A 26946-nucleotide genomic window follows, 5' to 3' on the forward strand; every position below is an offset into this window, starting at 1 on the left:
GTAGAACATGTATTTCATTCAGAATCAGTATCAGGTCATTATGATGAGAGTTTTAAAAAAAGAAGAATTGGGGGTCCCTGGCTAGTTCCGTCGATGGAGCTCGTGACATTTGATCTCAGGGTTGTAGGTTTGAGCCCCACTTGGGAATTACTTAAAAATGAAATCTTTTAAAAATATAGGAGTAAATAAGATTTTTTTTTAAAATAAAAAAAGAGTTGAGGAAGGCAATGAGCATTCCTTTTTTTATCCAGCTTGAAATGATCATCTGATATGTTAAAATGCTTTTTTTATTAACCTTGATTCCCAGGGTGGATTTTAGGTTTTTATGAAGACTGGTAGCAGGGTTCCCGTATTCGGTTCTCAACTTGGTTCTACCTGTGTATTCAGTAGCTAAGAAAGAATGTAAGTTATAAATAATCCTGTTGTTCCTTGTTGATTTCCTCACAGTATAATAACATTCAGAAGAGATGCTTCAAGTTTGCTTGCACGTCATATAAACTAGTTTTCCAAGAAGCCCTAATGTATAGAAGAGACTACCTTGCATGGTTGTGGCCCGATCCTACAGCTGTATCACTCTTATCTAACTAGCTCTCTTTTTCCTTGCCCCTTTAAGATGTGTATGATAAGGGCATCCCCCTGTTGCTAGTCTCATGGTGTTTCATTCTCCCTTATTGGTTCCTTTAACCCTGTCCTCATTTTTATAAATAGTCCTTTCATTAGATTCTCTTTCTGCACTCTATCTTTCTTGCCAGAACCCTGATTGATAATTACGGGAATTGGAAGAAGCCTCAGGAAAGAAACCCTTGCTTTGTGGGATGGTATTACTCACATAATCTGATGATTACATGCATCAATCTCTTGACACGGAAAATGAAACAATGACTCCACAATTACTGAAATAACCATTGGTAGTGGCAAGAGATGGAGTGCTGATGAAGGGCACAGCATTGGGAGACCAGTCTCTTGCACTTAGCAGCTTTGATAGTGATGATTACTAAAATCATGGAGTCATTTGCTCTGATTGCCTTTGAGAGAATACATGGGGAAAAAAGACAAATGGCCTGAATTCTAAACTTAAGACATGAGTAGAAATCAAAAAGCTTCTTTGACAGCTTTGAAGAAACATTTCTCATATAGCTGCAGGGAAGATAATGGCTGAGAATCAAGCCCATGACAGAACAGTAAAGGCTATCAAGCTGCAGCATTAATTAAATGGGAGACCTAGATCTGTTATGCTAAGGTAAGAGCCCTGGTAGAGAAGTACTGGGACCCTGCAACAGGGAATGGATCATTTGGGTAGCTATAAATGAGGCTGAGAACTTTGAACAAGAGTTACATTCCAAAAAGGTAATGGGCATTAAGGAGAGCACTTGAGATGAGCACCAGATGTACGGAAGTAATGAATCACTATATTGTACACCTGAAACCAGTATTATACCATATGTTAACTAACTGGAATTTAGATTAAAACTTTAAAAAAGAGAGAGCTTTTAGCGTAGCCCTGATGGAGAAAGACAGGACCTGTTCTTGAGAAGAAAACTTATGCACTGAAGGAATTACGGGATCTTGCCAAATACTTACCTGTGCTTCAGGTTGACTTGAGCAGCTGGTGGTCTTTCTGATTTGCTTACTTGAAGCTGAAAGTCTATACACTGAAATGACAGAACTTCCAGGGTATACTGTAGAGGAAGGAATCTGAAGATTCAGGGAGATGGGAATGGTGGACTTGCCCTATTATGTGCATCCTGCTTAGGAATGCTCTATCCATACCATCCCTATAACGGCCCATAAAATTTACCTTATCAAGGCATTGAGTAAAGAGCCACAGATATCCTTTGAAAAATTTTTTGGTGGCTGTCCTGATTGGTTGGAATTGATAATGGAGATGCCCAAATGATATCAGGATCCATGATTTTGGTGGGAATATTGAAATCCTGGTAGAGACCGGGTAAGACTTAACTGTCAAAGACACGTTCAGTGTAATTACCGTGATAAACCTCAAGAGGAAGCGATATTCAGGGTGTTTGGCTACAAGGATCTTTGATGGTTCTGTACGATCATCAATGTCAAGGAATGCATGAAACCAACAGTCCACTGAAGTGCTACTTGATATATGTAAGCAGGAAGATTTTAGGTCTGATGAGCAGTAACTCAAGTCACTGTAATGGCGATTCAATATATATCACCCAATTCTTAAACTGTAACCTTAATTGAGGGAGAAGCCTCATAGTTGTATTTCTCCATGTGGAGTCTTCACTAGAGCAAATCAACATGGCCCATGGCACCTAGAATGTAGCTATTGACTTGAAACCTAGAATGCAGATTTAAGTTCCCTTCAAAAGAAATGATCAGAAGCAGCTTGCCTTCACATGACTGGGATAGCACTGTCATTGTCTTATCTCAGGTCTTTGTAAACACTTCAGTTATGATATAGTATCATCCCAGAGGGATCTTTGTTTTCTCGTTACCCAATAGAACATCCTGTTACTCTATAACCTTGATGATGTGGTACAAACTGATAGGTGAGCAGGAAGTAGCAATTGCCCTAGATACCTTAAAAAGACCCTTCTATCAGAGGATCAGAAATAAACCCAGTTCAGGGACCTGTGCAATAGTAAAATTTCTGACAGTGGAGTTACTGTGCTCTACCTTCCATCACCCACCTTAAAGAACAATACACAGTGCTTGCTTGGCCTGTTTGGATTTCAAAGCCACCAACTGCATGTGCTGCTCTCTGACCCATCTACCATGTAAACTATATGACTGCCAGATTTTCCTATGACTTGGAGAAACAGAATGCCCTACAGATGGTCCAGGTTATTGGCACAAGCTGTCCTGATAGGGTTTTGGAATAAGAACATGCCCTCATCTCCTGACAGCTATTCTCCATTTGAAAGGTAACCCTTGGCTTGCTACCAAGCCTTGGCAGAAACTAAACACTTGACTGTGGGATACTAAGTGACTGTGTGATGTGAATTACTCTTTAGAAACAGGGTGTTATCTAAATTGAACATGGGCAGCAAAATTTCATTGTCAAATGAAAAGTCATATACTGGGGTGACCTGAGCTGATATGGAAGGCATGTATAAATTACATGAACAGACTTTCTCTGTACCTGTCCCTACTTCTTTGCCACTTTTTTTTTTTTTAACATATTCTGTGGGCTCGTGATCATTTAGCAAAGGAAGGAAAAGATTGCCCCTGATTTGTTAATGGTCTTCATGATATATACTAACACCAACTAGAAGCATCCTAGTTGAATTCAGCCTCTGAATTATGGCCCTACCCATAATGAGGTGGTTTTGAGAAATTCTCCCCATTGGCATAACATTGAATAGATCATCTGGTTGTCCTCTTTGCTAGGAAGGAGAGGTGTCATGAAGTATAGATCTGTCTGAATGTAAAGTGGCCAGGAGGTGGGCAATTAACTTGGAAGGAGGAATATCTGAGACAAGGAAGTCAGTGGGAGAGATAATACAGATAGATTCTCAAAATGAGCTCAGAATGTGAAAATATCTGTGAACCACATATCTGCCCACAAGAGAGAATTCATTCCAATTATCAGGTTTACAAGATGATCTATCCTACAGATGTTAGCCTCTACCTAATCACCCTGTTACTAGTTCAATGGGCCCATGTACAGAAGGAATGGAGGCCAAATGTGGATTTAATATCATGGACTTCTACTTGCCAAGGATAATAGTTACTGCCACTATGGAGTTTTTAACCTGCTAATAACAGGGCTATTGGGCCTGGGCCCCAGTATGACAGTATTTCCTAGACAGACCAGTCAACCACCTGGTTGGTGGCAGTTTATATACTAGGTCCCTTCCATTATGGAGAGAAGAGGGATTCATCCTCAGGGATACAGGTTTATGTTGCTTGCCTGGAAAGTTTTTTCCGTACTAGTGCCACAATTCATGGATTTACAGAATGCCTTTTTCCATCATCATGTATTATAAGATTTAGGCAAGAAATTCATTTACTTTGAGGAAAATAGAGCAATGAAAGCATGATCATGGAATTAGCTGGTCTTACCTCAAACCCATAACATAGGAACAGCTAGTTTGAGGGAATGGAGGAAAAGCCTACTGAAGGATCAGTTGTGATGCTGGCTGGGAGATTACCCAGTGAGGATATGAGATAGGACTTAACCCCATAGCCAATATATGTTGCTATCTTCCTCACATTCAGAATACATGGGCCTAGGAACCAAGTGTGGAGTAGTGGCTCTTCTATTCCTAACAATTCACTTGAAGAATTATCATCTCTACAACTTTGTCTTTAAATCACTGGGCTTGGTGGATCTGAAGGCTGAGGGGACAGATACTATAGTCACAGCTTTCATTTTCTCCTTATCCCCCATTTGTATCTCCTTGATGGGGTGACCTAAAACTTACTTCCATAGGTCCATGACCTTAGTGGCCTTATCTTTACTGGGTTGCTGCAGTTTTGTATTGTTCAATAATGTTAGACATGTGAATTCCAAGAGGTATCTTAGTACATCCTGGGGTCTCAGTCATAGGCCTTGTTTCTCTGTGGAGCAATAATCAATTCCCCTTGGTAAGGAGGACCAGTTGCCCCAATCAGTACAATGATCCCCCCTCTAACTGTTGTCCCAATGGTTCGAAGGCCTCATATGGGCCACGTGACAGTTTCAGTTTCCTGTTTAATGAAACTTGGGCCTTGTGTTCAAAAACTATCTTCTCTTTCCTTATTATCAGAACCACTTTTTTTTTTTTTAACCTTTTCTGAGTGTCTGTATCCATCAGATCCACCCCTCCCCATGCTAGGGGATAAATCTCAATTGGCCTATCTTCTTTTCTCTTACTAAGGGACTGGCAATTCTAGATAATAACACATAGGTAAAGTCTGTGGGAGTGCTTCTGGAAGATCTTCCTTGCTTTTAACAAGGTACACAAGGCGTAGGCATGACTTTTTTGTTTCTAGACATGGCTAATTGCTTCTGGTGACTGGAATGGCAGATGCCATTTTGGCACGATGATAGGAGCCCACATTACAAAATAAGTCTACACACTAAGGATGATAAAATTCAGCCTTAGACCTTGTGGAAAGTCTTCTGGTATTCTCAAAAATCCATTTCCCTTCTTTAAAAAAAATATTTATTTCAGTAATATCTATATCCAACATGGAGTTCATCGATCCCAAGATCAAGATCATGCTCTTCTAACTGAGCTAGCCAGGTAGCTCTTTCCCTTCTTTCTTTAGTACGAGATCTCTTAAATTTTAGTTGGATACACATATACATATTTATCAAATAGGTTGCACATTTACTGGTGAATGGTATTTGAGTAGAGGTGATATGGGGCACTTCTGAGTTGTACCCTTAGAATGAATATACACTTTTCTTTCCTTCTATTTGACTGGAACAAGGATGCAAATGCCCAAGCAGCCATCATGGATTATACCATGGAAGTCCAAGCTTAGGTTCCTTGATATTTCAAACCCACCATATGAGCCCTGGAAGATTTGTGTTTAGATTATATCATGAGAGAGAAATGAATATCTGTCTTAAGCTACTGTAATTTTTTTTTTACAGCAGCCAAGTCTATGTCCTAATACGGTCAGTGATGATATTGAGCTGCTGAATTAATCACCACAGAACCAACCCATCTCCAAAAAAATTATGTGACAGTAAATGTCCTTCTGGGTTAAGCTATTTTGAGTTACAGCCAAAAGCATTCCAACTGATTTAAATACTTTTCCCAGACTGCTAGTTATACAGGGAAGGAAAAAGTTGTAGCATCAACTATAGAGAAACTTGTGATTGAGAGAGCCATTTTCTTTCTTAAGAAGGTTACATTTTATTTTATTATTATTTTCTTTTTTTAATTGAAGCATTATAGCACATACTGTTATATTAGTTTCAGGTGTACAACAGTTCTATGTTCTTCAACAGTTCTATGCATTTCTCAATGCTCAACAAGTGAAGTGTGCTTTTCATTCCCCTTATTTCACCTAACTCCCCCCAACCTCCCCTCTGGAAACCACCAGTTTTTCTCTGTATTTGACTCTGGTTTTTGTCTTTTTTGTTTGTTCATTTGTTTTTTCTTAAATTCCACATATGAGTGAAATCACATGGTATTTGTATTTCTCTATTAGACTTACTTCACCTAGCATTATGCCCTATAAGTCCATCCACATTGTTGCAAATGACAAGATCAAGAGAGCCTTTTTAGGAGGGGGAAATGAGCATGGTGAAGGAGCCAATTTGGGGAGAGCATTGAGAATATAGGAGGGAGGGAACAATCTATGAAGTGACATTCCAGTGGGGTCAGGATGAGAGGAGTCTAGAGTACTAAAGTACAAATTCCTTTTCTTTCTTTCTTCCTTTCTTTCTTTCTTTCTTTCTTTCTTTCTTTCTTTTTTTTTTTTAAAGATTTTATTATTTGACAAAGAGAGATCACAAGTAGGCAGAGAGGCAGGCAGAGACAGAGAGGGAAGCAGGCTCTCTGCTGAGCAGAGAGCCCAATGTGGGGCTTGGTCCCAGGATCCTGAGATCATGATCTGAGCCGAAGGCAGAGGCTTAACCCACTGAGCCACCCAGGTGCCTCTCTCTCGCTCTCTCTCTTTTTTTTTTTTTTCTGATTTAAAATAAACTTGACCTTAACTTTTTAAAAGCAGCCTATTGCAATATAATTACCGTGCCATATAATTAACCAATTTAAATTGTATAATTCAGTTATTTCTAGTGTATCCACGGAGTTGTACAGAACTGATTTCAAACATTTAAAAAATTTTAATCACCCCCAAAAGAAACCTGTACTCAATAGCAATCACTCTCCACTTTCTCCTCAACCTCTCTTCCACCCTCCCCAGCCCTGGGTAACCATTGATCTACTTTCTGTTTTTATAGATTTACCAATATTGTACCTTTCATATAAATGGAATCATGCAATACATGGTCTTTGTGATTAGCTTCTTTCAGTTAGCATAATATTTTCAAGATTCGTGGTATAGCATATAGCAGTATTTCATTCATTTTTATGGCCAAATAATATTCCATTGTATAGATATACAGTGTTTTGTTTAACCATTTATCAATTATTTGGCATTTAGGTTATTTCCACCTTTTGTCTCCTATGCAAAATGCTATTATGAACATTCCTGTACACAAGTTTTCACATGACATACACATTGTTTTCATTTCTTTTGGGCATATATGAGTGGAATTGTTGGGCCATAGAATAACTCTATGGTTAACTTTTCAAGAAGCTGCCAGACTGCTTTCCAAAGTGGCTGTACCATTTTATATTCTCACCAGCAATGTATGGTGTAGCAATTTCTCCACATCCTCACCAACACTTGTTATTGTCTTTTTCATCCTAGTAGGTAAGACGTAGTATTTCCCTGTGGGTTGTTTTTTGTTGTTGTTGTTGTTTTGTTTTAAGTATTCTCCACTACCACCATGGACCCCAGTGTGAGGCTTGAACTCATGACCCTGAGATCAAGACCTGAGCTGATATCAAAAGAGTTGGATGCTTAACGGACTATGCCACTCATGTGGCATAGTCCTTGTGGTTTTGATTTGCATTTAGTGACTAAATATATTAATCATCTTTTCATGTGTTTATTGGCCATTTGTATGTCTTCTATGAAGAAATGTGTATTTAATAGCTCCTCTGCCCATTGTTAAAAGTTGAATTATTTGTATTTTTACTCTATCATACTTATACTTCAGATTGTGACTCAATTATCCTCCCCCCTTTCCTTATTATAACCTTATTGATTTCAATTATTTATTTTGAAGGATGTGAAACATTATCATAGCTCTAAGAAACAGAGCTATATAAAAAGGTTATACTTAAGGAAGATCAATCTTCCTCACTGCTACTACCCATTACTCCCATTCTCCCATTACTTCTGCCCTATTCCCATCCATCTCCTGTAGGTAATTGATCTCATTAGCTTCTGGTTTATTTTTCTTGTTTTTCTTTTGCATAGATGAACAGATACCTTTGTTATTTCATATCCTTTTCTTTCTTACAGAATGGGTAAAGCATTTTCACTTTTCCTCCTTCCATTTAATAGTGTATTCTGGAAATCAGTCTGTATCCTTTCATAGAGATCTTCTTTATTCTTTATTACAGCAGCATAGTATTTCATTGTATAGACATAATTAATATACTCAACCACTTTCCTACATATTGTTTGTAGTATTTTGCAATTACATAAGATGCTATAATAAGTAACCTGTATATATGTATTTTCATATGGTTGGAGGTATTTATTTGAAATAGATTAAACTTAAGGTTTTAAAAAATTATATTTTTTAGAATAGGGGGAAGAGGCAGAGAGAGACTCTTTTTAAAAAATTAACATATAATGTATTATTTGCTTCAGGGGTACAAGTCTGTGAATCATCAGTCTTACACAATTCACAGCACTCACCATAGCACATACCCTCCCCAATGTCCATAACCCAGCCACCTCATCCATCAGAGAGAGAGAGTCTTAAGCAGGCTCCAAACCTATCATGGAGCCCAACACGGGGCTTGGCCACATGACCTTGAGATCATGACCTGAGTTGAAAACAAGAGGCAGCTGATTAAGCAACTGAGCCACCCAGGTGGCCCCCAAAATAAATATATTCTAACAATGTCTACTGTCAGAGTCTAGAAATAGTGAAACTTTTCCTAGCAATGACACAACTAGCACACAGATCTTGGTTTCTAAATTTCTTTTTTCACTGAAAGGAGCCAGAACTTCTTGGAGAAATTGGGTAATTCTACTTCTGAGACAGGGAAAATACAAGGGAAACTTGAAAGATTTTCTCTTTTTTTTCTTTTCTTTATTTATTTGACACAGAGAGATCACAAGCAGGCAGAGAGGCAGGGAGAGTTGGGGGTGGGGAGGGGAAGCAGGCTTCCTGTTGAGCAGAGAGCCCAATGCGGGGCTCGATCCCAGGACCCTGGGATCATGACCTGAGCCAAAGGCAGAGGCTTAACCCACTGAGCCACCCAGGCATCCTTGAAAGATTTTCTTATGCTAGAAAATAAGGAACTGATCAAAGACACATAGGTGTTAACTGGAAAGGGTTCCCATTGGCCAAATTTAGGGCAATTTGAGGATTAGAAATAATAATGATGGTAAATAACACTATATATATATATTTTTTTTTTCTGTAGATTTCATCAATCTATAGTGGTTCTCAATGAAGACAGGGGAGGGAATGTCAGCTACTAACTGAAATGTAAAAGAATTATAATAATTTAATTACTTAAAAATGACCATTTAAAAATCACTAATATAAACTTGATTCAGGCGAAGGTATCAGTGGATACTAAAACCATTGGGTGAAGTTCTTGGCCAAGATAGTCACAATTTCAAGTATTATCCCACAGATTACCTATTAATTACAAAGAAAAGAGGTTTTTTAAAATGTGTTTTTCGGTTAAGAATGTATATTATAAAGACCCACATAGAGGAAAAAAAAAGAATATATTGAATTATACAATGTGCATGTGTCTCTATCTGTGGAATCTGTTCTTTTTAATGTGATTCACTGAAAGGGATTATCAGGCTAGAGTGTGTGTTGAGAACTATAGTTAAGATATACAAGAAAAGCAGAACACACTTCTTTTTAGCCTATGAATTTGGTTTGTAGGTATAGGGTTGAGATAATTCCTGTCTTCCTATGTTTCATTAGTGTTTGGGGAACGCAACTCTATTGAAACTGTAATGTAAACTTGGTTTACAGTGCTCACAACTCTGGGGTCACTAGAACCATTAACTGAAATAGAGAATGCATAAGACTAGACAGTAGTGGGTGAGGTAGTTTGGTTTTTGACATGTTGATTTTGAAGTGTCAGTAGAAAAGCAAAGTGAAGATGACCCCAGGCAGTTATAAACCTGGTTCTAGTATGGTGATTTTCTCTCTTTAAGAGATCTTAAGGCTAGAAGTATAGATTTGGGAATTACTAGGATGGAAGTCTTGTCTGAAGCCATGAACTCAAATTACATTGAGTGAACATAGAGTGAAGAGTTGCTTATGATAAAGAATCAGCAGAGACCGAAGATTTGGTTACTAAGAGGCTAGCAGTAATCTTATAGGCAAAACTGATATGCAGAGTGTGGGCAACAACAAAATGCAGGAGAAAACTGTGTAAGGAATGGGATAATGGTACCCTGAGAGTCAGGTAGCATGAAAAGACTGTTTCTAGAATACTGAAAACTGAGTTTGCAGGCAGGAAGGAAGAAATCAGCAGAAAGGGGGAAATTGAGAACATTCTTTTAAGTGTTTATTGCCTTTTGCTTTCTATTCAAAATTGTCTGCAACCTTTGTGGCTGCTAAGGCTCACCTAAACTATGTAGTATGCTTTTATTTAAAATATTTCGCAATATAAATCCAGAGTTTTTCTCTGCAAATCTAGTGGGAAGTTTTGCCCACTAGATATTGCGTTAGTTACATATTAATGATGAATCTTCAGCTTTCATTTATCTTGATCTTGATCTAAATTTTGCTGTCCTAATTTTAAAAAGCAGGCTTGTTAACTCTACAGGTACAAAAATGCATTGATACCCTCTTTACCAACCTGACCTTGCTTTTAAAATGGGGGGAAATGATGCCTGGTAGATAAATGGAGATAATTTTAATTTCTGTGGTTATATAAATGTTGCCTATTTGTACTAATGTGTAACTATTCTAGGAAACAGGTATTTGAACATTCAGATTAATGCAGTATATTGGTTTTTGTATTTCTGTGACTGCCGAATGCTGCTAAATTCTTTGAGAGTGTGTGTGAGGAGGTGCTATTTATTTGTACGTGTGTTTTCCATTGAAAATGTTGCAGTACATCGTCCGTCCCTGTCTTCCTGCTCTGGGGGTGGGCTGAGGTAGGGAGGGTGTGACGCTGATATTTGTGTGAACTCGGGCTTGTGATGCTGAGCTTGGTTCATCCGCTTTCTCCTCCCTTCTCCTCACTCCTTCCCACCAGCGCCACAGCAACATCCTCAGAATCTGAGCGAACTGCGCCCAGCGCGGGCACAGAACCTCCCACCGCCAGCAACCTGCCGCCCGGGAGAAGAGCCAGCGCCGTGACAGCGCCTCACCGCCACCAGTCCCCAGACCACCATGGCCAAGAACCGTAGGGACAGAAACAGTTGGGGTGAGTAACATATGGTGACTTCTGCAGCCTGCATGGGGACTGGCCCTCTGCTTTCTGCTTCTGGGGACAAGCGGGCCAAGGGCTGATCGGCGCCAGAGTCCAGGGCTGGGAGACGGGCCACAACCCGGCTGCTCCCTGTAGGGCGGGAGAAAGCATGGCCGAGTGATACCGGGGTGGTCGGAATCGCGCTGTTGGGGAGGGCTGCGGCTTCTCGCAGGCCGGAGCCCCGGCTTCTCCCGCACTCTCCTCCCCCAGTCCGCCTCCTCACAGCATTTGGACAGCACCCGCCTGCAGCCTCCCGGGGACTCGTTGGTTCCGCTTTAGCGATCGGTTGGCAGGAAGGAAGGCGATGAGAGTAGGCAAGGGCTGTTGTTACCCGGCCGAGAGGGTTGAGGGGCGAGGGGTTGAGGATCCCTAACCTCCACCCGCTTCCTCGGGAGCTGCGAGCCCTTCCGCCTGGCAGGGCGCGGGCTCCCGAGCGGGCGGCGTGCTGGAACAATGAGGCAGAGCGCGCCGGGCCCGGTGGGAGCGTTGCGGACCTGAGCAACCCAGGAGAAGGGGTGCCCGCTTGGGAGTACCCCAGCGCTGCAGTACTTGTTTTAATCTGGGGTTTGGGTGGGGAATGTGAGAGGAAGAGAAGCAAAGTTGTGGTTTCCAGCCGCGGCTCCACCCCACCTGGTACCCCATTCAGGCCAGCCCTAAGGGTGGCATTGTTCTTTGGTTTTACCTTTTGGAGATATTGGACTCATGATTCAGCACCAGGCCGAGGGGAGGAGGGAGGAGAGGCTGGGCCCAGTGGGTTCACGCCGCGAGTGGGTGGGCGGCGCTCACGCAGGCGGGGAAGAGAGAACGCAGTGATGCGGGAGAAATCACGGCCCCACCCGCTCTGCTGCTCCAGACTTGGTTCAGGACGGATCGTGTGGGCAGATTGGGCGTCTTTTTCTGCCTTAAGCCCCCGTTTTCTTCCAGTCACAGTACTAGCCCCACTACCATCTTAGGAACGAAAGCCTTTCAGGGCATTTTATTATCTGAACCAGAGCAGATCTTAGGTCACTGTTCCTTGGTGGGTATTTTGCTATTTTGGAAAGTTTACATCCACTAGGAGTTTGGAGCTCCTTGATTGTCTTCTGTGTCTCAGTGAGATCTCTTCTATAACTGTCCTTCAGACCAACAGGTATAAATTTAAATTTTAATTGGTTGGTTTTGCCTGACTTTTATCAAAAGACCCTATCTCTCGTTGCCTTTCTGATTCGTCACAGGACCAACTTTACTCCCATTAGACAGGGTTTACATTTGAGAGATTATCCAAGATTTGTGGTAGGTGGGGGTGTGGGGGTGTGGGGGGGGGAGTTGGCCAAGGAGGTCTATCTTTAGCTGTCTGAATTTAAGGGAAGGCGGTTCCATTTTCTGAGATTACTAAACCCCAGTTTTACTAAGTGTGACTATTGCAGTAACACTGTTTTCTTTGCTTCTTATGAAATTATGAGTAAGCTTTCTCAGTGTCCTCCTACCACCATCCTTTTCCTTGGCCTCCAGAGTAGGAATTTCTTGAACACTCACAGTTAAGGTGTGTATGTTCAAGTTAGTTTTGGTCTTGATCTCTGTGCATTGTTGACTCAGACCTGTTAAAAGACACGCATGTGTAAATTTATTCTAAGGATTAAAATTTTTCTCCTTAGTGAAGCTTTGGGTCATTATTCTTCAGTATTTCTTTGGGTACAGATTTCTTATATAGTGGAGGTTTTTTCTATCTCGGGGATATGGTTCTCAAATGGGATTTGCATAAAAATCACATTGGGGACTTTTTAGAAATGCATATTCCCACATCTTCCAGCTAGGGCTTTTTCCCCCTTTCTTTCTTATTTAAATTATATTTATTTTATTTATTTTTAAGTTTTAAAAGTTTTTATTTTAATTCCAGTTAGTGTAATGTTAGTTTCAGGTGTACAATGTAGTGATTCAACACTTCCATACAATACTGGGGTGCTCATCATGAGAAGTGCGCTCCTTAGTTCCCATCACCTGTTCAACCACCCCCCAACCCCCGGAACCATCAATTTGTTCTCTATAGTTAAGTGTCTGTTTCTTAGTTTCTCTTTTTTCCCTTTGTTCATTTGTTTTGTTTCTTAAATTCCACATATGAATGAAACCATATGGTCTTTGTCTTTCTCTGGTTTATTTTGCCTAGCGTAATACACTCAAGATCCATCCATGTCGCCGCAAGTCAATCAGAGCTTTTCAATCATTAGGTCTGAAATAGGGTCTAGGACTCTGTCTTTTAATTAGCATTTTAGGTGATTGATAAGCACTGGATTATTTCTATTTAATGGGAACATGTCCCAGACAGTTTACCCGGAAGTCATCAAGAGTTTCAACTTAAGTGGTAAATTAGGAAAAGAAATACTAAAGTCACTATGTGTTCAATGGACATTTTCACAGAAAAGAAATATTGAAATTGTGGAGTCTTGATGCTCTATGAAAATGCTTTACTACTCAGGTTTTTCTTTGCTCTAAAGTATGAGACATAAATACATAAATGACTTAGAAAAATGTAGCATATAGAATAGAAAATAGAGGTTTCTGATGAAGATGTTAGCCGTGTCTGTCCTGATTCCCTTTCACTACTAGCACCTAGTGCAATGTCTACCACATAGTGGGCATTTAATAATAACAATAATAGCTAATGTCATTGAGCTAATATTATATGAAGTAGGTATTATAATCCTCAGTTTATATATCAAAGCAAAATGGTAGAGCCAGGATTCCAACTCTGACAGTTTGACTTCAGACTCTTGTGTCTTCACCACTATGCTATACTGCCTCTTTACTGAATGTTAATACCTTCTGCACTATATAGAACTGCACTTTTCAAGGCTCAGCTACCTGCATTATTGTATTTGATCTGCAGCTTCTTCAGGTGGCTAGACATAGTCTTTTGCAAATTAAAAACAAACAAACTGAGTCTCAGGTGAAATAACTTGGTAAAAATCATATATTTAGTAAGTTAGAGGACTGAAATTAGAATGTAGAGTTATCTTCTGGTTTATTTCCTATAACGTAATACTGTGGAATTAAAAAAAAAAGATTTTATTTATTTGAGAGAAAGAGCATGCACAAGCAGTGGGAAGGGCAGAGGGAAAAGCAGACTCCCTGCTGAGCAGGAAGCCTGAAGTGGGGCTCTCTCTATTCTAGAACCCTGAGGCTCAATCCTAGGACCCTGATATCAGGACCTGAGCTGAAGACAGACACTTAACAGACTGAGGCACCAGGTGCCTCAGTACTGTGGAACGTTTTGTAAGATAATGGGCCATGGTGTGAGGGTAAGAGAAAAACAGGCTCCTATAGAAGCCAGAGGTCTATGATGAGAAAAACTCAGGTGATAGCTTGTAAAAAATAAAAAACAACAACAACAAAAAACAGTGAACTAACCTTGTCATCCAGCTAAAAACTTTTTAGACAAGTTAGAGTGCAGTGGGTGGAGGTCAAAGGTAGACTATTCAGAATTAGAAAATATGATGATTTCCAAGAAAAGGGTGAGAGAGATTTACAAAATCTGTGCAGGAAACATAAAATTCAGATAAGAATTCTGTAGAACCATATCACAGCTAGTATTTTTATTTGGGTAGTCAGAGACCTGTTAGGTTCTAATAGGGCCATGGAAACTACAAACCAGAAAGTCATCTCTACTAACACCCAGAATTGGGGGTGGTGGTTGAGGATCATATCCAGAGAATACAACTGAGAAGCTGGTCTGTGAGTAGAATTGAGAATCCCAACACCTATACCTAAGTCTGCACTGAATCAGAAGTTTATCTTTTTTATATATTTTTAAGATTTTATTTATTTATTTATTTGAGAGCAAAAATTGAGCGAAGGAGAGCATGAGTGGGGGTAGCAGCAGAGGGAGAGAAAAGCAGGCTCCCCACAGCAGGGAGCCCAATGCAGGACTCTGATCCCAGGACCCTGCAATCATGACCTAAGCCATGACCTGAGCCAAAGGCAGCTGAGCCACTCAGGCACCCCTGAACCAGAAGTTTAAATAAATTTAAGCAGGGGCGCCTGGGTGGCTCAGTGGGTTAAGCCGCTGCTTTCGGCTCAAGTCGTGATCTCAGGGTCCTGGGATCCAGCCCTGCATCGGGCTCTCTGCTCAGCAGGGAGCCTGCTTCCTCCTCTCTCTCTGTCTGCCTCTCTGCCTACTTGTGATCTCTGTCAAATAAATAAATAAAATCTTTAAAAAAATAAACAAATAAATTTAAGCATTTGAAAGTCCATTCTTCAGAGGTAGACGTTATTATTCACATTTTAATATGTAAAGGAGTTCAAGGCTCAGAGCATGAGGGTATGTGCCAGAGGCCACATAATTTATATAAATTATAAGATCCAAGATTTAAATTTAGGGTTGTTTGCTTCCCTAGTCCATATGATGAAGACAAGGAACTAAAATAATGTGCCAGAAAGGTCTCGTGGAAAGCCTATTTACGCTTAAGCTAGTATAAGAAATCAATGCTCCATAAACTTGATCACTTTGGACTAGAAAAGAAGGCAAAGAATGTACTAGTGTGAAAAATAAAGGATTCGGATGACTATCAGAGGCGGTAGCCCAGAAAGCAGTCTTTCATTGTTGGGCTTAGAGTTCAAGTACAAACTCTAGAAAGGGAACAGAAATGTATCCTTTTTAATTTCTTTTTGTTAATTACAACTGCTTAAAACTTGGAAGTCCACTCATGGGAATTTGGGTTTTCTACAATGTAACAGAAACTCTCAGTGCAATGTTGCTTTTGAAAAATAAAATCTGTATGTCAGCTTCTAATGCCCTTATTTAAAAAAAAACAAAAAAACAACTATCTTAGCTTAAGTAAGCGTAGAGAGTGTCAATTTGTTGAAAAGGCATTTGTCAAAATACTAATTTTTAGATTTATGTTTTTGTTTAATTTTTAGATTTCTGTAAGATTAAAAGTGATCTTGAATATAGAATAATTACTTCCTGCTCTTTCTTTTCCAGTTGTCTATATTCTATTTGTTTTGAATGGAGACCATTTGTCCCTTTTTACTTGCCTCATTCTGTATGTATCTATTCCTCCTAAAACAAAATAAAATTTTTACTGAGTCATACATGTACTTTCCCTATAGACTCTCCCCTCCGATTTCACTAATTTAATTTACCTTCCTTACATCTTTTTTCAAATATATTCTTCCTATACATAAATATTTTTTATACTTTGTATCTTCTTATACCTTGTCTTGATGACTCCTGGGTTATATCTTTGCTCTGTTTCAAGCTCTGCTGCCTTTATTATCTGTAGAACCGGTAACTAGACTCTAAATAGAACCTGTGCTCATCAGGAAAATGATCTACTGTGAGATAAATTTAGTCATTAAAAAATAGTTGGGGTGTTTTTGAATTTAGAGGCTCTTCCTCTTTTTCTATATAAAGTTTTGTGAAAAATATCTTTGTACAAATGAACATATATAACATAGATGTTCACTTTTGAGGAGAATGGGAATGAGAATCTGCATTCCCCCTCCCAAGTGAAGAAATAAAACTTTATCAGTATTTGACACTGCCTATGTGTCCTTCCTTAATGGCATCCTCTCCTTACTCCCCTCCCAAAGATAAACACTTTCACAAATTTGGTGTTTCTCATTTCCTGATCATTTTTGTATACATTTAAATTGATCAGGAATGGGGCGCCTGGGTGGTTCAGTGGCTTAAGCCGCTGCCTTTGGCTCAGGTCATGATCTCAGGGTCCTGGGATCGAGCCCTGCGTCGGGCTCTCTGCTCAGCGGTGAGCCTGCTTCCCCCTCTCTCTGCCTGCCTCTCTGCCTACTTGTGATCTCTCTCTCTGTCAAATAAATAAATAAAATCTTTAAAAAAAATGATTAGGAATGAGAAATGTACATATATATATAATGTGTATATATATAAATATATATGTATATATAAAAATATACATTTTATCATATCTATTATAATGGATGTGAAAATGGTATCTCATTGTGTTTTTTTCTATGTACCTTTTATTTTTTTGTCCCTCATTTCCTGGTTACTGTCCTTATGTGTTTAGTTGACTTTTCTGTCCTGTAATATTTTAATTCCCTTATCAATTATTGCTTGTTTATAGTATGTGCTATGGTCTGAATATTGGTACCCTCCAAAATTCATATGTTGAAATCCTAATATCCTGTGTGATAGTATTAGGAAGTGGGGTCATTGGAGGATGGCTTAGGTCATGAGAATGGAACCCTCTGAATAAGATCAATGGGACTAACCACACTCTCTTAGAAGAGGCCCCAGAGTTCCCTAACTCTTTCTACCATGACAAGGTACAGTGAGGAGTCTACGACTTGGAGGAAGGCCCTCACCTGACTGTGCTGGCACCCTGATCTTGGCCCTCTAGTCTCCAGAACCGAGAACTGAATTTCATTGTTTCTAAACTACCCAGTCCAGGGGCACCTGGGTGGCTCAGTCAGTTAAGCTACTGCCTTACATTAGGTAATGATCTGGGGATGGAGCTCAGTGCAGCGTCTGCTTTTCCCTCTTCCTCTGCTCCTCCCCCTGCTCATGCTCTCTCTCTTTCTCAAATGAGTAAAATCTTAAAACAACAACACTTATAAACTACCCAGTGGTGTTTTGTTATAGCAGCCTGAACTAAGGCATTCTGGAACTATTTTCTTTGTGGTTACCATAAGGATTATATTTAATATCCTAAAGCTATAGCTCTCTAATTTGAAATTATATCAGTTTAACTTCAATAACATACAAAAATTCTCGTCCTTTATAGCTCCATTTGCATCCCTTTTACTTACTGATGTCACACACATCTGTATACATTATGTGTACAAAAACAAAAGCTAGTAGTTTTTTAAAAAATGCATTAGTCCCCAAAGAAGACCTACAGATGGCCACAGACACATGAAGAGATGCTCAGCATCTCTAGTCATTGGAAATGCATATCAAAATGACAATGACATACCACCTTACACTTGTCAGAAGGGTAGAATAAAAAAGACAAGAAATAACAAGTGCTGGCAAAAATGTAGTGAGAAAAGAACCCTCACACATAGTTGGTAGGACTGTAAATTGGTGCAGCCACTATCGAAAACAGTATGGAGGTTCCTCAAAAAATTAAACATAGAAATACAGTATGATCCAGTAATTCCACTACTGGATATTTACCCAAAGAAAATGAAAAAATTAACTCCATATGTATGGTGTGTTGTGTAATAATATCCCACACACTGGAATATTATTTGGCCATAAAAAGATGGGATCTTACCATTTGAACAACATAAATGGACCTAGAAGGTATTATGCTAAATTAAATAAGTCAGACAGAAAGACAAATGCCATATGATTTCACTATATGTGGAATCCAAAAACAAAACAAGCAAATAAACAAAAAGCTGAACCAGTTCTATAAATATAGAGAACAAGCTGATGGTTACCAGAGGGAAAGAGGGTGGGGAAGATGAGCAAAATGGGTAAAGGGGTGGGAGTGATACAGTCTTCCATATAGTTATGGAACTGTTCCATACAGTTATGGAACGAATAAGTCATAGGGATAAAAAAGGTACAGCATAGGGAATATAGTCGATGGTATTCTAATAGCGTTGTATAGTGACTGATAGTAGGTACACTCGTGGTAAACATAGCCTAATGTATACACTTGTGGAATCATTATATTGTATACCTGAAACTAATGTAACATTCTGTATCAATTATCCTTCAATAAAAAAAGTATTAGTTCCTTAAGTTTTAAGAAAACAAAATGTGAAACTACAAACAAAAGTTGTAACACTAGTTTTTAGACTAATTGGGGTTTTTTGTACTATATTTTTCTCTTAAATCATGTAGAAAATAAAGGAGTTATGAAATGTTCAAATAATACTAGCTTCCATAATTGCCCATGTGTTTACTGAGATTTTTATTTCTTCAGATGGTTTCGAGTTACTGTCCAGTGGGCTTTCATTTCAACCTATAGGACTCCCTTTAAAATTTCTTGCAGGGCAAGTGTAGCAGTAACAAACTTCCTCAGCTTTTGTTTATTTGAGAATGCCTTAATATCTCTCTCACTTTTGAAAGACAATTTTGCCAAGCAGAAGATTCTTTGTTGACATTTTTTTTAAAAGCAGTTTGAATATATCAGCCCACTCACTGTATTCTAGACTCTAAAGTTTCTTATGAGAAATCTGCTGATATCCTTGAACATTCTTTGCACGTGATGTCAGTTGCTTTCAAACTTCTATCTTTGTCTTTACCTTTCAACAGTTTGGTTATAATGTGTCTCAGTGTGGGTCTCTAAGGTTATCCTGCTTGGAGTTAGTTGAGCCTTAGATGTTTGCACTCATGTCTTTTATCAAGTTTGGGAAATTTAGGGCATTGTTTCTTCGAAAAATCTCTTTACCCCTTTCTCTCTCTTCTCCTTCTGGTACTCTTACAATTTCGTATGTTGCTCTGCTAGATGGTGTCCCACAGGTCCCTTAGACTCTGTTCACTTTTCTTCAGACTTCTTTCTTTTCTGCAGCTCTGATAATTTTGATTGCCCTATCACCAGCTGCTGATTGTTTTCCTCTGTCTTCTCAAATATTGCTATGAATGTCTCTTGTGAGCTTTTCAATTTAGTTACTGTATTTTTTAGCTCTAGAATTTCTTTTTGCTTTCTTTTAGGTCTCATATTTCTTTATCAATATTTCCATTTTGTTCAGTCATTGTTTTCTTGTCTTTCTCTGCATTTTCCTTTAGTTCTTTGAGCATTTTTTAAGACAGTCACTTTAGTAAGGTGTTTGTCTAGTAGGCTTACCATCTGGTCTTTCTTTGGGACAGTTTCCTATTTCTTTGTATGCCTTGTGATTTGTGTTATTGAAGACTGGATATTTGAAGTTAATAATGAAATAAGAAATAAGAAAGTCAGATTCTCCCTTCCCTGGGATTTTCTGGGTTTGGAGTTTTTTGGGTTTTTGTTTGTTTGTTTTAATATTTATAGGATGCTTTATACTGAGCATCAGCCTGAGGTGTAAACTTAAAATCTTCTCAGGTCTTTTTTTGGCCTGGGCCTTTTCCTGGGCATGTGTGGTGAGTTTCTGATTTTCCCTGTTTATGTAGTTGCTTCCGAATACCCTACTCTTTAATGTCTGACTCCCAAAAGAGGAAAAAGTGAAAACTGAAGAAGGGGGGAAAGTACTGGCCCTTTAAATTTCCCAGAAGTCACTTCACTAGAAGGAAGGAGCAGTCAACAATGGGGGAAAAATACAACTGTCCACCTCTATGTCTGCACCTTTGTGATAAGAGGCTGCGATAGGAACACAGATTCCCCAATTTTTGGAGGACAGGGTCCTCATTGCATACCCTGACTTCTGCCAGTTGTGTGTAAGCTGCTGTGGGAACACGTGCCTGACTGCCACACAGCTGGGGAGGGAGGATCAGTACCTGCTGCTGACTTCAGAGTTGGAATTAACTTAAATTAAATGCATTTTTTATCATTCAAACCTTCCCCTGGAAGTTGTAAGACTTCCATAAATTCCAGAGTTCCGGTAGTTATATCAGATAGAATCTGCCAGTGTAAATATTTTCCTGGTGCTTCCTACTCTGCAGTCTTCCCAACTTCATTTTAAGCTCTGGAACAATTTGAATTTTATTTTTATGGATAGTGTGGTGTAGAGACTCTTTGGTTTTTTTTCCTTATGGATAACCAAAGGTCCCAGGCCCATTATGGAATAATCCAATTGATAATCCACCCTCTCCCCCCGTTGATCTCCAAACTGCATTGTCAGATATTATTCCTGGATATGAGTGGGTCAGCTTCTGTGCTTCTTATTATGCTGCAGTGCGATTTGTCTATCTCTGTGTCAATAGCACGCGATTTTAGTTACTGTAGTTTCATAGTGTCTTTATATATGGTACAACAGATTGTTTCATTGTGATCTTATTTAAGGATGCTTTGAACTATTCTTTATTCTTGGCTTTTTGCTTCTGTGTAAAATTTTAGAATTAGGTTTTCAAGTTCTTTGGAAAGCCCCGTTGAGATTTTTTTTTTTAATTAAAATTGTATTCAGTTAAGGGGCACCTGGGTGGCTTATTCTCTTAAGTGCCTGACTTCGACTCAGGTTGTGGTCTCAGGGTCTTGGGATCAGGCCCTGTGTCGGGCTCCACAATCAGCTGGGAGTCTGCTTAGGATTCTCTCTCCCTCTCTCAAATAAATAAAATCTTAAAAAATATATTTAGTTTGTTGATTAATTTGATTAGAATCAACATTTTTAATTTGCTGATATTCCTATTCATGTACCTGGTATATTCTTCATTTATTTAGAATTTGCTTCTTGATGTCTTTCAGTAGTTTAAAAACATTCCTTGGGGTGCCTGGGTGGCTCAGTTGGTTAAGTGTCTGCCTTTGGCTCAGGTCATGATCCCAGGGTCCTGGGATTGAGTCCGAAAATGGGCTCCCAGCTCAGCGGGGAGTCTGCTTCTCCCTCAACCCTTCCCCTCTGCTTGTGATCTCTCTCACTTTCTCTCTCTCACTCAAATAAATAAACAAAATCTTAAAAAATTAAAAAAATAAATAAGTAAATAAAAATGAGTAGATGAATATCTTCCTTGAAGGACTGTCCTTTGTTAGGTTTATTCTTATGTTCCTTATATTTTGTTGCTATGTTTTTTTTCCATGTTATATTTTTTTACTGGCTATTAATAGCACCGAAAAATCCAGTTGAATTTTAATATTTACCTTATATCTAGCAACCCTATAAAACTCTCTTATTAATTCTAATAAACTGCCTTTTGAATCTATAGAATTTTCTACACAAGGAAGCATATCACCTGCAATAATGACAGCTTTATTCATTCCTTTTTAATCTTTATCTTTTAAGTCTTTTTCTTACCTTAGATTAAAAATGTTCTCTTTTATTCCTAAATAAAAGTCTTTTTAAAAGTCATCACTGGACTGCGGTAAGTGCTGTGAAATATGTAAGCCTGATGATTCACAGGCCTGTACCCCTGGGGCAAATAATACACTATATGTTAAATTTTAAAAAAGTCATCACTGGATATGGAATTATAATGAATACTTTTTCTGTATTTATTGAAATAATCATTCATTTGGTTCTTTTTAAATTTGTTCATATGTTTAATTACATTAAAATATCTTCTTTGTTGAGATGCCTACATGGCTTAGTCGGTTGAGTGTCTGCCTTCACCTCAGGTCATGATCCCGGGGTCCTGGATCGAGCCCAGTGTCAGGCTCCCTACTCAGTGGGGAGTCTGCATTTCCCTTTCCCCTTTGCTTGTTCTCTTTCTCTCAAATAAATAAATAAGATCTTTTAAGTAAAATAAAATACCTTCTATGTTGAAGTAATCTTGCTTTCCTGGGATAAGTCCAGGAAGGAATATGTAAGATTAGACTGATCCAGTTTGGGAAAAGGAGTCTTTTAAACTATCTGAAACTGCTTTTTTCTTTATAGTAAGATTTTGAACTATTGATTCAACTTCAATATTGGTTTTGGAACAATTAAATCTTTCTATTTCCTCTTGAGTCAGTTTTAGTAATTTCTATTTTTCTTGGAATCTGTCCATTTCATCAACTTGGCATGAGGTTGTTCTTAATTTTTTGTTATTTTCTCTACTTAATTTTGTGTTTTCCTTGTTATATTTTATTGTTTAATCCCTCTTTTTTCTTTCTTTTATATTTTATTTAATCAATATTATTTCCTTTTTGTATTCTTTTTGGTTTCATTCTTTTTTTTTTTTTGTAAGATTTTATTTATATTTGGCAGACAGAAATCACAAGTAGACAGAGAGGCAGGCAGAGGGGGGTAGGAAGCAGGCTCCCTGCTGAGCAGAGAGCCGGATGCAGGACTCCATCCCAGGACCCTGGGACCATGACCTGAGCTGAAGGCAGAGGCTTTTTTTTTTTTTTTAATATTTTATTTATTTATCAGAGAGAGAGGGGGGAGAGAGCGAGCACAGGCAGACAGAATGGCAGGCAGAGGCAGAGGGAGAAGCAGGCTCCCTGCTGAGCAAGGAGCCCGACGTGGGACTCGATCCCAGGACGCTGGGATCATGACCTGAGCCGAAGGCAGCTGCTTAACCAACTGAGCCACCCAGGCGTCCCAAGGCAGAGGCTTTAACCCAGTGAGCCACCCAGGTGTCCTCTTTGGTTTCATTCTATGTTCTCTTTTTAACTTAAAAAGCTGGGTACTGAGCTGATTAATTTTCAGCTTGTGTTCCTTTTCTGATATATGTATTTAGTTAGGGTAGGTTTTCTCTAAATACCAATATTGCTGTATCTTATATATGTTGATATGTAGTAGATTATTTCTCATTTAGTTTCAAATGAGATGTATACAGTGGTTTAAATGTATACAGTGGTTTGTTCCTTTATTCATGAATATATAGAAAGTACAGATTTTTCAGAGTGTCTGGCTGGCTCAGTCAGTGGACCATGCATCTCTTGATTTCAGGGTCATGAGTTCAAGCCCCACACTGGGTGTAGAGATTACTTAAAATTAAAATATTTTTTAAAAAGTATCAATTTTTCTAAATTTTTGCTACTGGTTTCATACTTAATCTTTCTCTAGTCAATATTGTATAGCAGATCACATTCTATGGTCATAAAAATGGTCCATATCTATACTATCCAATATGGTAGCCACTAGCTGTATATGTTTTTGAGCAACTGAAGTATGGCTAATGAGGATGAGGACCAAATACTTACTTTTATTTAATTTTAATCAATTTAATTTAGACAGCCACATGCAGTTAGTTGCTACAATATTGGGTGGTTTGGGTGGTTCATGTTTATAGAATACTCATGTTGTGCACCCATGCTGTGAAGCTTACTTATTTATTTTATATATATATATATATATATATATATATAAAATTTATTATTATTATTATTTAGTTAGTACATGTTAATATAAATATTCCACAAAAGCCTGAAAAGCATTGTATACTTTCTACTTTTTGATACACTATGCTATATACATTTGCTAGCTCAAGCTATTTTGTTCAGAAAAAGAATGAATAATGAATGGGTTTATTTTAAAGATGAATAAATTAATATAAAGTACTTAAAGATTACACTTGTTGTCAAGTCGCTTTTTAAATTTTAATTCCACTATTGTTGACATAGTGTTATATTAGTTTCAGGTGTACAAAGTAGTGATTCAGCAATTCTCTATAGCTCAAGCTTACTAAATGCACTGTTCATGTCTTTCATACTCTTATTTCTGTACTGTTTTGTCTACCAGATACTGATATCTGATATATACTTTAAAATTCGGAAGAGATTTTAAAAGATGATAGTGGATTTGTCAATTTAACCATGAACTTCTATCAAGCTCATATTAACTTCTGAGCCATATTATTAGATACACACAAATGTGAACTTGTTATATTTTCCTGATGAATTGAGCATTTTATTTCTATGTAGTGAGCCTCTGTATCTGGAGTAACATTTTTTGTCCCAAAGTCTATTTTGTTTGATACTAATATAGATGCTTCATATTTCTTTTTTTTTTTTTTTTTTTTTAAGATTCCTTGTTTATTCATTTGAGAGAGACTGTGTGTGTGAGAGTGTAGGCAAGGGGAAGGGTCAAAGGGAGAGGGAGAAGCAGGCTCCCTGTTCAGCAGGGTGCCTAACACGGGCTCAATTCCAGGACCTGAGGATCATGACCTGAATTGAAGGCAGATGCTTAACTGACTAAGCCACCCAGGCGCCCCTAAATGCTTCATATTTCTTTTGCTGATTTAGTTTGTGGGCCTACTGAGCAAAAGTGGCTGGAGCAGGAGGCTAACTGATATCCACAAAATGAGTCATCTTATCCATCTGATTTTTTAGTGCTTCCTCTGCAGTGAATGTCCTCTGGTGAATATTCAATTAGCAATAATCGCGCCTCGGATAAACCTCATTGGTGAATATTCAAACTGAATATACTTATACTCTATGCCCATTCCGGAGGTCTAGACTCATACTTCTTTAAAGTCCATGACCTGCTAGACAATATGTTAGCCATTGTCCATGAATTTGTAAAATTCAGTACTTCTGGCCTGTGCTGCAAGCCTCATGGGTGCTCTCTGCCCTCGTATCTATCTGTTGTATTAGAAGACAATAGAAGTTTATTTCCTGTCTCTTCCAGAGCTCATGAGTGCCTTTTGTGGACAAAATCTAAATCAGAACTCTGCTAAGAAGGGATTATAAGAATTGTAGTTCTATAGTTCTCACACTTCCAGTCTGTGCAATATGGAGAAGAGATTAGAATAGTAGAGATAGACCTGAGCATGACAATGTTCAGCAGAAAGGGGAACGAGCAGTTTCCAAATAGCTGACTCAAAGATGATTAAAGGAGGGACGCCTGGGTGGCTCAGTTGGTTAAGCAGCTGCCTTCGGCTCAGGTCATGATCCCAGCGTCCTGGGATCGAGTCCCACATCGGGCTCCTTGCTCCGCAGGAAGCCTGCTTCTCCCTCTCCCTCTGACTCTGCCTTCCACTCTGTCTGCCTGTGCTCGCTCTCGCCCTCTCTCTGACAAATAAATAAATAAAATCTTTAAAAAAAAAAAAAAAAAAAAAAAAAAAGATGATTAAAGGATTTGCTTAGAAACCAAATACTTCTAAAATTGACTTTTTTCAGTGACTATAAATGCATTTGTATTTGTTTGTTTTCCTTAATGGGAATGATACTTCCCATCTGCTTTTTTCTTAAAATATGTCAACATGTTTTCTTACATTCTTATGATTAGATTTTTTTCTATAACGTGATTTCATATGGCTCCATATTTTGCATGATGTAGCTGTGACATAATTTATTTACAGTATCATACAGCTTGGCATTTAGATTGTTTGCAGTTTGTCACCCTATAAATAATATTATAATGAACCTGTTTGCAGACAAATCCATATGCACAGTCCCAGTAATTTCCTTAGGATAAATTCCTGGAAATGGAATTGTTTTATTAAAGGGTATATTTATTTTTAAATGTTTTTGAATGTTTCCAACTCTAAGTATACAGTTTGTCTTTGAACAACATAAGTTTGAAATGTGTTAGTAACACATATATGCAGATTTTTTTTCTTTTTAAAGATTCATCTATTAGTGTGTGTGTGTACACGTTGGGGGAGGGGGAAGGAGAGAGGGAGAGAATCTTAAGTAGACTCTAGCAGGGCTCAGTCCCACAATCCTGAGATCATGATTTGAGCCAAACTCAAGAGTCAGATGCTTAACTGACTGAGTCCCCCAGGTGCCCCCAAATTTTTGTTTTTGTTTTTAGTAATAGTACTGTAATTGTATTTTCTCTTCCTTCTGATTTTCTTAATTATGTTATCTTTTCTCTATCTAACTTTATTGTAGGAATACAGTATATAATACTTAAGGCATAGAAAATATGTTAATCAACTGCTGTTATTATTGGTAAGGCTTCTGGCCAATGGTAGGCTATAGTAGTTAATTTTTTGGAGAGTCAAAAGCTTTATGTGGATTTTTGGCACCCCTAATCCCCCATGTTGTTCAAGGGCCAAATGTATATATTTTTTAACCTTTGCAAGTTTTGATAGCTAAAAAGTTTATCTCCTTTAATTAGCATTTCTCCAGTTGCTAGTAAGACTGAACGTTTCCCTCTGTGTCTATTAACCATTAGTATTTCTTCTTTTTATTAGTTATATATCTCTCTGTTTAGGCCTTTTCACGTATATATGAACATATATGAAATATATATATGTGTATGTGTGTATACACACACACGAGATTTAATTTTTGCTATGTACGTATATGTATATACACACAGTGCCCTAATCATGATGGCATTGTTCTTCTAGAGGCACCCATTG

General features: G+C 38.4%; 1 protein-coding gene across 2 annotated transcripts in view; it reads left to right on the forward strand.

The window, feature by feature from the left end:
- The first annotated feature begins 10958 nt into the window (after window positions 1–10958).
- Window positions 10959–26946, forward strand: part of ATL1 (atlastin GTPase 1) — a 67176-nt gene continuing 51188 nt past the window's right edge. For both annotated transcript variants that reach the window (XM_032344185.1, XM_032344186.1), the window contains exon 1: window positions 10959–11129. In XM_032344185.1, coding sequence (XP_032200076.1) covers window positions 11096–11129 — 34 coding nt within the window. In that variant the 5' untranslated portion in view covers window positions 10959–11095. The remainder of the gene's footprint in view (window positions 11130–26946) is intronic.

This window comes from Mustela erminea, chromosome 5, assembly GCF_009829155.1.
Source record: "Mustela erminea isolate mMusErm1 chromosome 5, mMusErm1.Pri, whole genome shotgun sequence".
NCBI classification, from domain to species: Eukaryota; Metazoa; Chordata; class Mammalia; order Carnivora; family Mustelidae; genus Mustela; species Mustela erminea.